This window comes from Hipposideros armiger, unplaced genomic scaffold (assembly GCF_001890085.2).
Source record: "Hipposideros armiger isolate ML-2016 unplaced genomic scaffold, ASM189008v1 scaffold_128, whole genome shotgun sequence".
NCBI lineage: Eukaryota > Metazoa > Chordata > Mammalia > Chiroptera > Hipposideridae > Hipposideros > Hipposideros armiger.
The window spans coordinates 1,610,742-1,624,703 of NW_017731478.1; the positions used below are offsets into that span (position 1 = coordinate 1,610,742).

General features: G+C 51.3%; 1 protein-coding gene across 1 annotated transcript in view; it reads right to left on the reverse strand.

Moving 5' to 3' along the window:
• Positions 1–495: 495 nt before the first annotated feature.
• KMT5A (lysine methyltransferase 5A) overlaps positions 496–13,962 on the reverse strand; it is a 17,511-nt gene continuing 4,044 nt past the window's right edge. The window contains exons 2-8 of the mRNA XM_019649026.1: positions 13,809–13,930; positions 12,523–12,679; positions 9,385–9,604; positions 8,945–9,032; positions 4,766–4,825; positions 3,671–3,861; positions 496–1,629 (exon numbers count right to left, since the gene is read on the reverse strand). Of these exons, the coding sequence (XP_019504571.1) occupies positions 1,419–1,629; positions 3,671–3,861; positions 4,766–4,825; positions 8,945–9,032; positions 9,385–9,604; positions 12,523–12,679; positions 13,809–13,930 (1,049 nt within the window). The 3' untranslated portion in view covers positions 496–1,418. The remainder of the gene's footprint in view (positions 1,630–3,670; positions 3,862–4,765; positions 4,826–8,944; positions 9,033–9,384; positions 9,605–12,522; positions 12,680–13,808; positions 13,931–13,962) is intronic.

Consider the following 13,962-nt stretch of genomic DNA (forward strand, 5'->3'; position numbering starts at 1 on the left):
GGGGCTGGGGGGCATCAAGGTGGAGGACAGGCTCTCACACCTGTCTCCATTCACATTTACCTGGGGCCGGGGGGCGGGAAACCCCAGGTCACGGCTCCAGAGCCCCAGCCCCCTGGACTGCAGGTTAACAGAGTGAGATTCAGGCCTTCTTGGGGAGGGAGAATCAACCTACTCCCTCTGCCATCACAGTCAAGGTGAAAACTTTACCCTCAGCCTTGCTCCCTGGGTGCTGACCTGCCCGCTGCCCTGGGATGGGGGCCTGCACTTCAGGGCTCGCAGGCTCACTCTTCGGTTCATGGCTGCACAGTCTGCGTGTTCGCAGGAAGGACACCAGGTGGTCTGACAAACAAAACGCCTGACAGCAGGTCAGGAACTTTCAACCCAGCAGAATCGGGTCGGGATGGGGTAGGGGTGGGGTTCGGATAAGTAATTTCTGGTCCCACTACAAAACTTTATTTTTGATTAGAATAGAGTACCATCTCAAATCTCTTCTACAAAAAAAAAAAAAAAAAGAAAAAGAAAACCCAAACCAAAAAAGGAAAAATCGCAGCCACTTCACTCACTTTAAGACCTATGTACATGTAAGTTGTTTTCTGTGGTTTTTTCGTGGTTTGTTTTTTTTTGTCTTTTTTTTGTTTTTTTGATTTTTATTATTATTTTTTTAAAATAAATTCAGTGTTCACATTTCTATAAAGAATTACCCCAGTTCCGGGAAGCCCTGCTCCGGCAGGGCTAGCTAAGCATTGCTTTTCCCTGCCCACACCTACTTTGATTACCCGCCCTGATGCTTCCAGGTGCCCAGAAAAGCGGCCGCCTGTGGAAGAGTAAATCGAGGCCCGGCCCGTGCTCACGGGCCACCGGGTCAGTAAGCTTTCGAGAAAGCAGAGGGGAAGACTAACTAACTGCGAAACCTTTTTAAAAAATATTCATACACTTCCATGTGCGCCTGTGGAGACGTCAGGAAAACAAGAGCTTGGGAACATCCCGTCCAGGCCGGCGGGAGGCGGCGTCTTCCCCATGCCGGCTGCACTCGGACAGGACATCGGGGGTGTGTGGGGAAGAGTCCTGGCTCTTCAGCTGGAGGCCAGAGCGTCACCCAGCGTCCTAGTTCAGGCTCGACTCTTTCCTCTTAAACCTGTGCCGAGTCTCATGCACGGGAAGCACAAACGTTCGGCTTGTATGCAAAAAAGGTACAAAAACAACTAGAATATAAAAGTTTTGGTAATATAAGGCCATCTGTTCAAGTCCACGTTGGAAACCTGTAACAGATATTTAAATACTACAGTGAAAAGGCATCTTAATATACTTTTTAAAAACATCTGAAGGAATCTGCTAAGATTAAGTGTGTAAAAAAAAAAAAAATCAATTCCCTTTGAGGGCACTTTGTCCATTGAAGAAGGTGGGGGCGGGGCGGGCGGTTAATGCTTCAGCCAGGGGTAGGCTTCGATGGAAGCCCGGCTTCGGTCCCCGTAGTCATACAGGAGCTCCTCCCCGGCCTCGATGTCACGGGAGGCGATGAGGATGAGGTGAGGCACGCCGTCGATGTCGTGCAGTTTGGTTTGGCAGTTCCCACATTTACTGTGATTGATGAGTCTTCCCAGGCGATTTGTCTCTCTCGTTGCATCCACGCTGGGGGCGGGGGTGGGGGGCGGGGGGAAGAGGGCAACAGAGGGTTATTAAATTGATAAAGAGGCTTTTGAACCCAGCCGGAGTCACACTCGCTCTCAACTCTGGTGGGATGTCGATTTATGGCCGCATTTTTGGGAAAGCAATTCAACTCACAAAAATCTCTTTTAAGAGCCAAGAGAGGCAGCGGGTGGGGTGTCTGAGGCAGGGGAAGGGAGGAGACGCTTTGTGGAGGCCCGTGGTGAGGCACCTGTGGAGCTCTGCACAATAAATAAATGAAGCAACGACAACCATACCGGCTGTGCATGTGTGGGGGCAGGGCATGTGTGGGAACTCCCTGTTCCTTCCGTTCAATTTTGCTGGGAACCTAAACCTCTCTGTAAAATAAAGTCTACTAAAAAAAACAATCCACAACACTGGCCATATGGAGAAAGGAGCCTCGATTCCCACAGCTGCTCTGGCCAAATGCCCCGATGGGGAGAGGCCAGGTGAGCCTCAAAGCAGTGACAAGTCCACTTCTGCTCCTTGTCTGATAAGATGGCACCTAGAACGGCTCCAATCCCAAATATTAAAAATGCGAATGGGGCGGGGGGCAGCTGCTTGACAGCTTTGAAAAATGGCAGCAAGAACTAAATAGGAGCTGGCTGAGTGGCTCGGTTAAGAGCTCGCTCAAGAGTGCGAGCTCTGTGCGAGCTTTGGCAGCACATATACCAAAATTGGAACAATACAGAGAAGATGAGCATGGCCCTGCGCAAGAATGACACGCAAATTCGTGAAGCGTTCCATATTTTTAAAATGTTCAACCTCACTTAGCATTAGGGAAATGCAAACAAAAACCACAATGAGATACCACCTCACCCTGGTCAGAATGGCTATCATCAATAAATCAACAAATAACAAGTGTTGGTGAGATTGTGGAGAAAAGGGAACCCTGGTGCACTGTTGGTGGGACTGCGGATTGGTGCAGCCACTATGGAAATCAGTATGGAGGTATCTCAAAAAAATGGAAATGGCACTACCTTATGACCCAGCAATTCCACTCTTAGGTATCTATCCAAAAAAACCCAAGACATTAATCCGAAAAAATACATGCTCCCCTATGTTCATTGTGGCGCTATTTACAATAGCTAAGACTTGGAAACAATCGAAATGGCCATCGGTAGACAACTGGATTAAGAAACTATGGTACATTTACCCAGTGGAGTATTACTCAGCTATAAAGAAGAAGGAAATAGTACCATTTGCAACAATATGGATGGAACTAGAAAACATTATGCTAAGTGAAATAAGTCAGTCAGAGAAAGACAAATATATGATCTCACTTATACGTGGATTCTCAAAAACTGAATAAATGAGAAATGTAAACAGAAATAGTCTCAGAGACACAGAGGAAAAACTGAGGGTGGCTAGTTGGGAGTGGGTGGGGATGAAACAATACAAATTGGTAATTATAATATGGCCTCGGATAGAAAAGACAGTCTGGGGAATATAATCAATAATGTTGTAGATATTTTTTAGGGGGCCAGATGGACTCATGTCTTGTTGGGGAGACCACTTCATAGTCAGTGTAGAAGCCTGACCACCGCACTGTATTTCTGAGGCTAATGTTGAATAATAATGTATGTCAACTATAATTATATATACATATAGTCACGAGACATGGAGTAGAGAGTGGGAATGGAGTCAATGGAATTGTAATAGATAAATATGATATCGGGGGTGGGAGGGCAGTAGATGGGGGAGGGGGGTTGTTTCTGTGTGAGGGGTAAAAAGGATAACTATTGCATTGTTCTGTACACCTGAAACTAACAATAAAAAATAAAATAAAATAAAAGAATGCGAGCTCTGAGCAACAGGGTTGCCGGTTCGTTTCCCGGCCAGAGCTGAGCAGCCACTGAGCTGCCAACAGGTGGCAGGATGGCTCAGCTAAAAAAAAAAAAAAAAACTAAACAGGAAGCTGGAGCAATAGGGAGAATTGGATGCTCCTGCACCCCTAGCCCTGTGGCCCGTGCCTCTCTGCCACTCACAGCGGTAGTGGACTTACCAGTAGGTTTTGCTCAGGTACTGAAAATAGTACATATAGCAGCCGGTGGAGGGGTCTTGTGCGTACAGAGCCTCCCGTTTCTTGGCGTCCGTGATCTCGATGAGGTCCCCGTGGTATTCCACCACAAACTCGCCCCGGGAGAACTGCTTGGTGGCGATCACGCCCCTGCCTTTGCCATCGATGAGGTCAATCTGTTGGGAGGTGATGAGAGAGGGTTGGTTCATGCCGGCCGGCTTCCAGGGTGGCTGGGGCTTGTAGCACTCTTTCAACAGCTTTCCTGAGGCACGCCTTAGAATTCACTCATTTTACATATATGGTTCGATGGGTATTAAATGTATACAACTGTGCAACTGTCCCCGGGATCTGTCACCCCCAACAAGGTCCCTTGTGCCCATCAGCAAAGCATTGTTACATTGGAACCTCATAAGAGATCTGCTAGGTGGGTGTTGCCCCATTTTGCAGATGAGAAAAACGAGGCTCACAGAGCAGCGCTTTGTCCAAGGTCACGTGACTGGGAAGCGGTGTAGCCCGGACTCAGTGCCATTCCCCAGGAAAACAGACTTTAGGAAAAAATTTATTAGTTTCTCCTTTTAAAAGTTTCCCCAGGCATCATGCTAAATGAAAGACACCAGATACAACAGGGCACCTATTGTGTGATTCCTTTTGTAGGAAATGCCCAGAACAGGCAAATCCACAGAGACAGAAAGCAGACTGGTGGTTGGCTGCCAGGGGCTGGGGGTGGAGGGAGTGGGGAGTGGCTGCTGATGGGGGTGGGGTTTCCGTTTGGGAGGAGGAAAACCATCTGGAACTAGACAGGGATGGTGGTTGCACAACATTGTGAAGACACTTAATCGTACACTGTAACATGGCTAAAATCGTATATTTTATGTTGTAGGTATTTTCCACAATTGAAAGTTTTGCCAGGATAACATTTCACGTACAATCCTTTCTGAGACGTTCCCTTCACAATGGTTTGAGCATCTGGCCCCTCAACAGCTAGCAGTCTGACTGGTCGGACCATTAAAGGGTTGAAGCAGCACGCCGCCGCCCTGGCCTTGCAGCCTTGGCCTCCACTGTGGGCCCTGCCGCCCTTACCTTCATGCCTTCTTCCTTCCCACTTTCAATCAATTCGTCTATTCTTTTCCTTTCTTCAGACTGGGAAGTAAAAACAAGGAGCACATCAGCATTCCCTCCCAGACCATTCTGGACCCAACGCCACAAGGTCACCCACAGCTGGCTCCATGACATTGGTCCCCAAGGATGCAGAGCCCCCAAACCTCCTGTCCTTTTCTCATCGCCCATCTGTTGTGGACAATTTGCCACCTGGGGTTCAAATGGACCAGGAGGGACACAGTGGTGGCCCAAACACAAGATGAGGTTGTGGCTATGTTGTGGCTCATGCTGTGTTTTAGAAAAATATTTAAATTGCTGACATCTACTGTCAGAATTCTGACTTTGTGCAACACTGACTAGCGCTGATTGGAGGCTGCACCATTAGATGGGGCACAGAGGGCCTCCCACCCCAAGGAGTCAGCACCACCCTGGACAGAAAAGCTGGAGAGGAGTGGGCGCGCTTGCGCACACCTGTCCCTCAGGACCGCCCCTCCTGGCACTACCTCCATTGCCGACCCTGGGCCCACTGCTCGGGCGGTGCACAAGGACCCGAAGGCAGCTACACAGAGACAGACCAGGAGCCCTGACCCAGCAAACTGGACAGCACACACGGGAGCTGTGTGAACTTTGAGCCCTCCACCTACAGCTGAGCTCAGGCCCTTCTGCACGAGGCTCCACGTGGGACACTGCCTTGGCCTGCAGAACTGGCCTGCAGCCCACATGGGACCTCAGCCCACAGGTATTTATTGAACGTCTACGATATGTACTGGGGACCGGTGGTGAGCAGGGCCAGGTCTCTGCAGCCTTGGAGGGGTTTACAAGTGCTGCAGCAGACTCCACCAGGCAGTCGCAAGCCCAGCCCACTCCTCTCCATCTCCACCTCTGCCCTGCGACCAAGGCACGTGTGCACTTGCCCCGACACCCGCAGAAGCCGCCTCTGGGGTCTCCTGGCTTCCAATCTGAACCCCCACTCCTACTCTGCTCTCCACACAGCATCCAGAGGCATCTTTTAAAAATGTAAACGAGGGGCCGCCAGTTAGCTCAGAAGGTTAGAGCGCAGTGCTCATAACACCAAGGTTGTCGGTTCGATCCCCACACGGGCCGCTGAGCTGCACCCTCCACAACTAGATTGAAACCATTACTTGACTTGGAGCAGATGGGTCCTGGAAAAACACTGTTCCCCAATAAAATTTAAAATAAAATAAAAGTGTAAATGAGATCATATCATTTTCCTGCTTAAAGCTTTCCGGTAAGTTTATTGGATACATTAGTACCAGCGTTGGTTCCCTAGTGTGACAAATGTGGCATGGCACCCTAAGATGTTAACTGTGGCAGAAACTGGGGAAGGGTCTATGGGAACACTGCATTGTCTTTGCAATTCCTCTGTAAATCTAAAGTTATTTCAAGACAAAAAGTTTCTTTAAAGGAAAACAAAAGCTTTTCAGTGGCTTCCCACTGCTACTGGGATCAAATCCATTTCCGATGACCTGTGAGGGACTGCGGATCCAGGTCCGGCCTCTCTAGCCTCATCTGCGACCTTTACCCTTGCTTCCACACTGGTTGACTCTTTCCGGAGGCCAGGCTGTTCCTGCCTCAGGGCCTTTGCACTTGCTGTTCCCCTGCCTAGAGTACCCTTTCCCCCAATCCGTTTGCCTGGCTTGCCTCCTCCCTTCCTTCCAACCTCGGCTCAAAAGGCACCTCCCTCAGAGAACTTTCCCTGATGACCCTGGCTAAAGCAGCCTTAGCCTAGCCACACCATCAAACGACTTGGTTTTATTAATGTCAACATGCTATCCGAAATGATCTTTTTGGTTGTCTTCTTTTTAAAAAATGTTAATCACTCCCCACACAAATATAAGTTCCCTAAGTACAGGGGCCTGGTCTCGTTTCCTGTGGAATCTCTTAGCCTAGAACAGCGCCTGGCACATAGTAAGCCCTCAAAGCAACAACAATAACACACACACACACACACACACACACACACACACACACACACACACCCCATGCAGGGACAAGTGAGGAGAAATATAGTGAGCTATGTAATGGCAGTAATCATAGGAAAACTGGGGCAGGAGACTGGCGGAGGGGGCCGGGGGGGCGGTCCTGCTGTGAGCAGACATGGATGGCACAGAGGAGATGAGCTGAGGAAGGCTGGGGCCCGGCTAGACGCCCTGAAATCAGCGTCACAGAGACTGAGTTTCATTCTGGAGTCTGGGTGGCTTGGGGCACGCCAACAACCAGCTGGAGGCTTGCTAGAGAAAATTCTGGCAGTGGCCCACAGAGGGTCCTAGAGGCAGACTGAGCTGAGGAGAGGGACGCAAGGTCTGGGTGAGGGCGGTCAGGGCACCTCTCCAAGGCCCAGTTCCCACCCTCCCGCCCTGGACCCGGACCCTGGACCCTGGACCCGGCCCACTCTGTCTTCAAACTCGATGACGTGTCTGTCAGGCTTTTAATTTCAGTTTCACCCCTGGTTCCGCACACCCCCCCTCTTAGGCCTCACCCACCAAGGCCCCGGTTTCTGCTGCCCAGAAGGGCAGGCAGGTCAGGCCTGACCTCACCCCTCGGATGAGGCCCAGCTACCCTGCCCTTGAGTTTTACCTGTGCCATCAAGGGAAGGCACCGCCTGGCCAACCCCCGCCTGGCCCGGTGTTCACTCAGCAGAGCCAACACAAACATGAGGGACACAGCAGGGCTCTTCGCCCAGTGACAGAGCGGCTTTCTTGGGCCACAGGCCGGGCTTTGGCGAAGCGAGTGTCTGTCCCCTTCCCCTCATCTGCTGCGAGACTCCACAGACCTGCCTCATGGCCCACTGCAGCCTTTGCTCCCCCAGACAGAAAAGCCCTTGTTTTTCTATGCCAAAGGCCAGCTCAGCTGCCCCCACCCTGCAGCCTGAGGCCCGCCCTGTGTGGGCACGCTGTGGCTCCGGCTGCGGCTGGGAGGTGTCTGGCTTCTGGGGCCTGGCACCGCCTCGGCCGCTGCAGTGCTGTCTTTCAGAGTGACCTAGCACAGCCTCCCACTGCAGGCAAACATTTTCTAACAGCTCCTTCTTGGCCGGAAGACACTGCCTTTCTAAGGAAGTAATGCCAAAGCTGCTGTTGGGGGGTGGGGGTAGGGGGATGGACCCCTTTTTATTATTATTATTAATTTTTAAATGAAGACTCATCAATTCAAAGAAAAAAAGAGCAACAGAGAAAGAATACTAGACTACCAGATCTGTGTCTATAGACTTCACATAAAAATGCCGGAAGGAGACTATGTGCAGCCAAGGGCCCCCTAACTCCCTGTGGGGGCGGCAATCCTGAGCACTGCTCCCCTGCCTTGAGGTTGCTCTGGGGGTGAGCGAGGAGGCCCCTGAGTGGAAGGTGGAAGGAAGCAGCCAGTGGACTGCAGGACTAGACCACACCCCAGGTTTCCTTAACAGAAAGGCAATAACCACACCTCACTGCATCAAATATTGACTGACAGCTGCACTCCCACAAACAGGGGGCGGAGTCGGCACAGCAGACGTGGCCCTCCGGCCTGCTTTTCACATGTGCCCAGGGATCACAGCTGGGTGGGAAGGGCAGAGAGGAGCCCCCGGAAGTGACAGCACTGGGGAAACAGAGCCTACTGTGTGCCAGGCATGGTTCTACGTGTTCTATGGGTATCAAGACATTTAATCCTCCCAACAGCCCAAGATATTCATTACCCCATTTTGCAGAGAGGGAGCCAAGGCACAGAGTAGTCAAGTCGCTGGCCCAAGGTCATATAACCAGGAAGTGGCTCTGAAGCCACAGCTCTTTTATCACCTTGAGACACGATGTGGGGACTTCTGGACAGCCGACAGAGCCACCTCTGAAAGAACACGTGGCCTTCCCCATGGTCTCAGGCTCCAATGGCCCTGCCGACAAGTCTGGAAAAGCCACCTTCAGGGAAAAACGCCTGCCTTTCCCTGCCACGCGCTCCAGGTTATAGGGCTCCTTCTCAGAGGCATCTTAACCATGCCATACAGTGACCCCAAGCATTATGATGATCCCCACTAGACCCAGGAGACTACCGAGGCCACAGAGGCAGAGACGCGCCCCAAGATGACACAGAGAAAGCTCAGGTCGTGCATGCCAAGCACTGCCCACTGGGCTGCGTGCCCTTCCAAGAGCTGTAATTAAAACCACGTGACCCTACCTGCAGCTCAGCTTTGCTCTTCCTGGAGCTCCTCCTCACAGGGTAGAAATCTGTGAGTTTGCGATTCTGTTGCGTTTTTCCTTGAGCTCTGGGGTGGGGAGGGAAGCGGAGAGAACGACTTATTCACACTGAAACCACACTCGCACCCAGGAAACACACAACTCCTTAGGGGCCAGCTCCTTGGAAATGATGTCACTGAAACACCCGTGTCCACGGCAGCCTGTGGTCACGAAGCCTCAGAGAGAGATTCGGAGACAGGCTGCTTGCTTTCGTTGGGAGGGTGGTGGTTCTTGAGAATCTGGACCCGTGCCAGGCTGAGATGCTGACAAATAATGGTGTCACTGGTGTGACTCAAGGCACTGGAGCCTTAGTGTGCGAGAAGGTGGCCTGCTTAACCCTAACCAGCATCACGGGGTCACGAGAATCCAGGAGGCACTTACTTTTTCCGAGGGGCCTGTTTGCCCTTGGCGGGCTTTTTCAGGGCTGGCTTGGCGACGGCTGCATTGGGAGAATCACAAGACGAGGTCGGAGTTTTTGGAGGTTCTGAGGCTTCGGATTTTTGGTTTGGAAAAGGTGCCAGGGGACCTCTCCTGGCGTCTTTGATCTTCAGTTCCTCGGACTTCATGGTGCTTCGTATTGCATTCCCAGTGTTTCTTTTCTCTGGAGGCAGAGGGTGCAGAAAGACAGAGGTTTATTCTAGATGCTCTCTCTCCCAATTTCTAGACTGTTGTTAGCTGCGTTCTAAGACAGGCTTGAAGAGAGGAAAGGGTCACGAGTGTGCCGGGCAGCAGTGCCCTCAGCCTAGTAAGCTCGGTGCCCGCTAACGGCTCTCGTGGGAGAAGCATCTGGCTTTACTTTTGGACCCAGACGCAGGGCAGAGCTTTTGGCCTTCTGTATTTTTCTTTTTCCAGTTTTATTGAGCTATAATTGACAAAACAGCAAGAGATTTCAAGTGTACCTAACGATGATTTGATACATGTATACACTGTGAAAAGACTCCTCCCATCTAGTTCATGAACACATCGGTCTCCTGCATCAGAGACCTGAAAGCAGACGCACCGCAGGTAGCAATACTGGCATGAGAGTCCGATCGGTAACTTTCAGGAATGGGGCTGCAGACCCCAGGAAAAAAGCTAAATTCCTAAAGTGGGCCAGCGGTGGCAGACAGGAACAGGCAGTAACACAGAACCTTCTCCCCAGGAGCTGCCTGGTACACTTCATTTCAGGGTTCCCTCTTCTAACGGGGTCAACATCCGGCACTCACAGATGTCCTCAGCACGGTGCCTGGACACTGATCAGTACGTTGTGAAGGACCCCGAAATGATCTGTTACTAAAACCAGTTGTGGAGCACTGGTGTTGGTGAACTGGTCACTTTTTAAAAAAATGGTTTACTTTTTAAAAAATAAGTAAATACTACACTGCTGGTGGGAATGTAAAATGGTGCAGTCACTTTGGAAGAGAGTCTGGCAGTTCTTCAAAAAGTTAAACATAGAGTTGCCATATGACCCAGCAATTCTACTCCTAGGCATCTATTAAGAGAATTAAAAACATATGTCTACATAAAAACCTGTATATGAATGTAGCAGCTTATTCCTAATAGCAAAAAAGTGGAAACAACCCAGATGTCCATCAATTGATGGATGACTAAATAAAACGTGGAATATTATTTAGTCGCAGAAAGGAATGAAGTACTAACGCTCGCTACCACATGAATGAATTGCGAAAATATGCTGAAAGAGGCCAAACACAAAAGGCTATGTATCGTTTGATTCCATTTATAGGAAATGTCCAGAATAGGCAAATCCATCGAGACAGAAAGTAGATTAGTGGTTGCCTGGGGCTGGAGGAGAGGAGGAATGCGGAGTGACTGCTAATGGGGACTAGGTCTCTCTTAGGCGGGGATGAAATGTTCTGGAATTAGATACTGGTGATGGCTGCACAATTCTGAGCATATACTAAAACCACTGAATTGTGCACTTTAAAATGGTAAACTTTATGATACCTAAATTGTATCTCGATACACAAAAGAGAAAAATAAAGACATCAAAACCCATCCAGGCCATTCTCACTCCCTTATAGGCCTTCTTGAGTGGAACCAGAGGAAGACAAAGCCGGGACGTCAGCGTAACCCTAGGAGTGTGTGGTGCCCGTGAATGTCGGCTGTCACGTCAGTCTGCGTCAAGGCAGAGAAAGATTGAGAATCAAGGACAAGGGACTGCCCTTGGGGTTTCCTCCGAAGTGTATCTGTCCCAAAATTCTAATCATTGCCATTTAGTAACACTACAAGCCCAAACAAGCTAGCTTGTGCATCATGTCACCATTTAGGACCATTTACATTCTGCCTCATTCCAGAAGGGATGTGAGGCTGGCTGACCACCATTTAGAAGGCGCCCCTCCCCTGGTCCCTGCGTGGTAGGTGTCATCCTAAGTGCCGCCAATGAGGGAGGAACTGGCCGCAATACTTGAAACTCACAGTCCAGCAAAGGAAAGGCTGATGGTACGGAGGATTTCACAGCCCTTTTGCACCCATGCTTTAGCTGACCTTCAGAATCACTCTGCGAGGTAGGACTCTACTCTCCCACTTTACAGACGGGAGAAGTGAGGCTCAAACACAGAGGAGCAACCTGCCCAAGCTTCCTCCATGGAAGTGGCAGAGTGAGGGTTAGAACCTACGTCATTTGAAGACTGACACAAGAGTAGTGCCCTGTATACGGGGGAGAATCAAGCCGGGGCTGGTCCAGCCCCCGGTTCTGGGCTCCCCCGCCCCTGGTTCTCAGATCTGGCCCCAAAGACTGGACTGACCCATCACTTATGGCGTTCTCCGTTAATGAATACAAGGCTTCCTTGTATGGAACTGCTGGTGGCCAGAGTTCTGCGTCTTTAAGGCAAGTTTTATTAGAAGGGAGCACGGTGAACTGAGGAGAGCTGACACTCCCCAATGTAGCTTGAAAAGGGACTATTTGGATTAGAGCACGATTTCTAGGAGCTTTCAGCTTGCTTCGCTTTGCAAGAGCAGGCATTATTTTCAATAACTGGGCATTTTCTTGTTCAATATTTTAACTCCAAATCTCACTGCGGATTATGCTGCTTTAGAGAGTAGCTCTGAACTCTCGAGTGGGAAGAAACTTTAGAAATGAAGTCAAGGCCAGCTCATAAAAGGGAAGGAAGTCAGTTCCTGGCGTTCGCACAACACAGAACTGCAAGCGCCTGGTCTGTACAACCTGGACTCATAATTTCTGCACTTCTGGCACCTGTGGGCCTCTTAAACGGCAAATCAGGTGCGTTCTTTTTGCAACTTGGCAAGACAACCAAGCTTGAAGGACATGCCAACTATTGTGAAAGCAGAAGAACCTGTTAGACCAACAGGGCACACGCCCTGGGACAGGCCCCCACGCCCTGGGACAGGCTCCTCTTTCCCCCATGTCTGTTTCTCAGCAGCAAGACAGAACAGGGCTCCTTGCGAACTTGGGTGCGAAAAAGCTGCATAAAAACATAATGTGTATGCATAATTCCGGAGAAGACAGGCTTCTGCAGCCCCAGCAGCTGTGGTCAGAACAGGGCCATTTCAGAGACTTACCTTCCCGTTTCCTGTAGATTCCGGCTAATGGCTTCCCCTGGCATTTGACTTCGTGATGTGCAACTGAGTTCTCTTCCTGAAGGGGGGAACGTATTCCAGAGCATTTGTTCGGGCTCATGTAGGTATAGATCTTTGATTGCCCGGTAAACACGTTCTCCTAAAACGACAAACGCATATTCTGAAAGACGCTTGAAGAACAAGAAGGTCCCATAGCATCTCACAAAACCAACATCATCATCTCTCAAAAAAAAGCAGGACGACCAGGGGGTGCCAGCCCCAGTAGAGCGGAAGGTTTTGCAACTCCCAGGTCCAAGTCGGATGTTTCCTGAACACATGTGGTCTCTAACTCTGGTCACTAAGGGGATATCTGGCCAGCAGGAGAACCAGCTGTACACAAAGGTCTATATAAGAAGACAAAATACCAACAGCAGGGAGGTCAAAATGACCCCGAGTAAACAAATGAGGAATTTGAAGGGCTGGCCTTTGTACAGGGACTCACCCCCGCTGGCAGGAGCTGGAGGGACTGGAGCACAGAAACAGGCCTCAGGGAACCTGATGAACCACTTCTAGGTCCTGAGTCAGCTGGTAGGACTTGTCACTACCGCCTGAGTCTTCTGTGTGCCCAAGCCTGGCCCCTTTCAAACCAATGCAGCCCAGCAGCCTCTCGGGACTGCAGACTGGACTGCAGACTGGACTGCGGTTGGGAGAAAATCTCTCTCGGGTGGGGTGGGGAGTGGACAGCTAACGAAAGCAGGGCCCAGTGCCAGCACATTTCAGGTGGTCACTCAGTTGCAAACGGCATGTTGGCGTTAACAGGAGGGTGGGCAGGCTGGTGGGGCGGTCAGGGTCACTGCTGGTGTCTCTGGCGTGGGGCCTCTCCTCTGAGTAAGCACAGACAGGAGGAGGGCTCCCCCAGAGACACTGCTAGGGCCCTTCTGCCTGGTGAGCTATTCAACACCAAGTCAGGGAGACCAGTGACCGCTCTGAGGGACCCGGGCAGGCCCCGCACACCCTGGGAAGGCAGCCACCGCCGTGGTAGCCAGGTCTCGGGGTGTGGAAATGCCATAAAGACACAAAGTTTTCCGAGGTCACATAGCGCCAGGGTCATGGCGGAGCAAGTGTGGACGCCACTCCCAGGCAGGCAGCAGAAAAGGAAACTGCCAGGCCGGGCGCCCCGCCCGCATCCCTGCCCCAGGGCGGCGCGGGGGCCTCGGGGCGAGCCCACGTGCTCGCGGCGCGGGGCCGGCGGGGCGCGCCGGGTGAGTGCGGGGAGGGTGCCTGCTTACCCCGTTGGTGCGGGGCCTCCCCGGGCCCCTCCGCTCCACCATCTCCGGGCCCGGGGCCGTCGCTGCCACCGCCGCCGCCGCCGCCGCCGCCTCCACCGCGCGGGGCTTGGACATCTTCCTGCCTGGAGAGGGGGACCCGGGGAAGCGGGGGAGG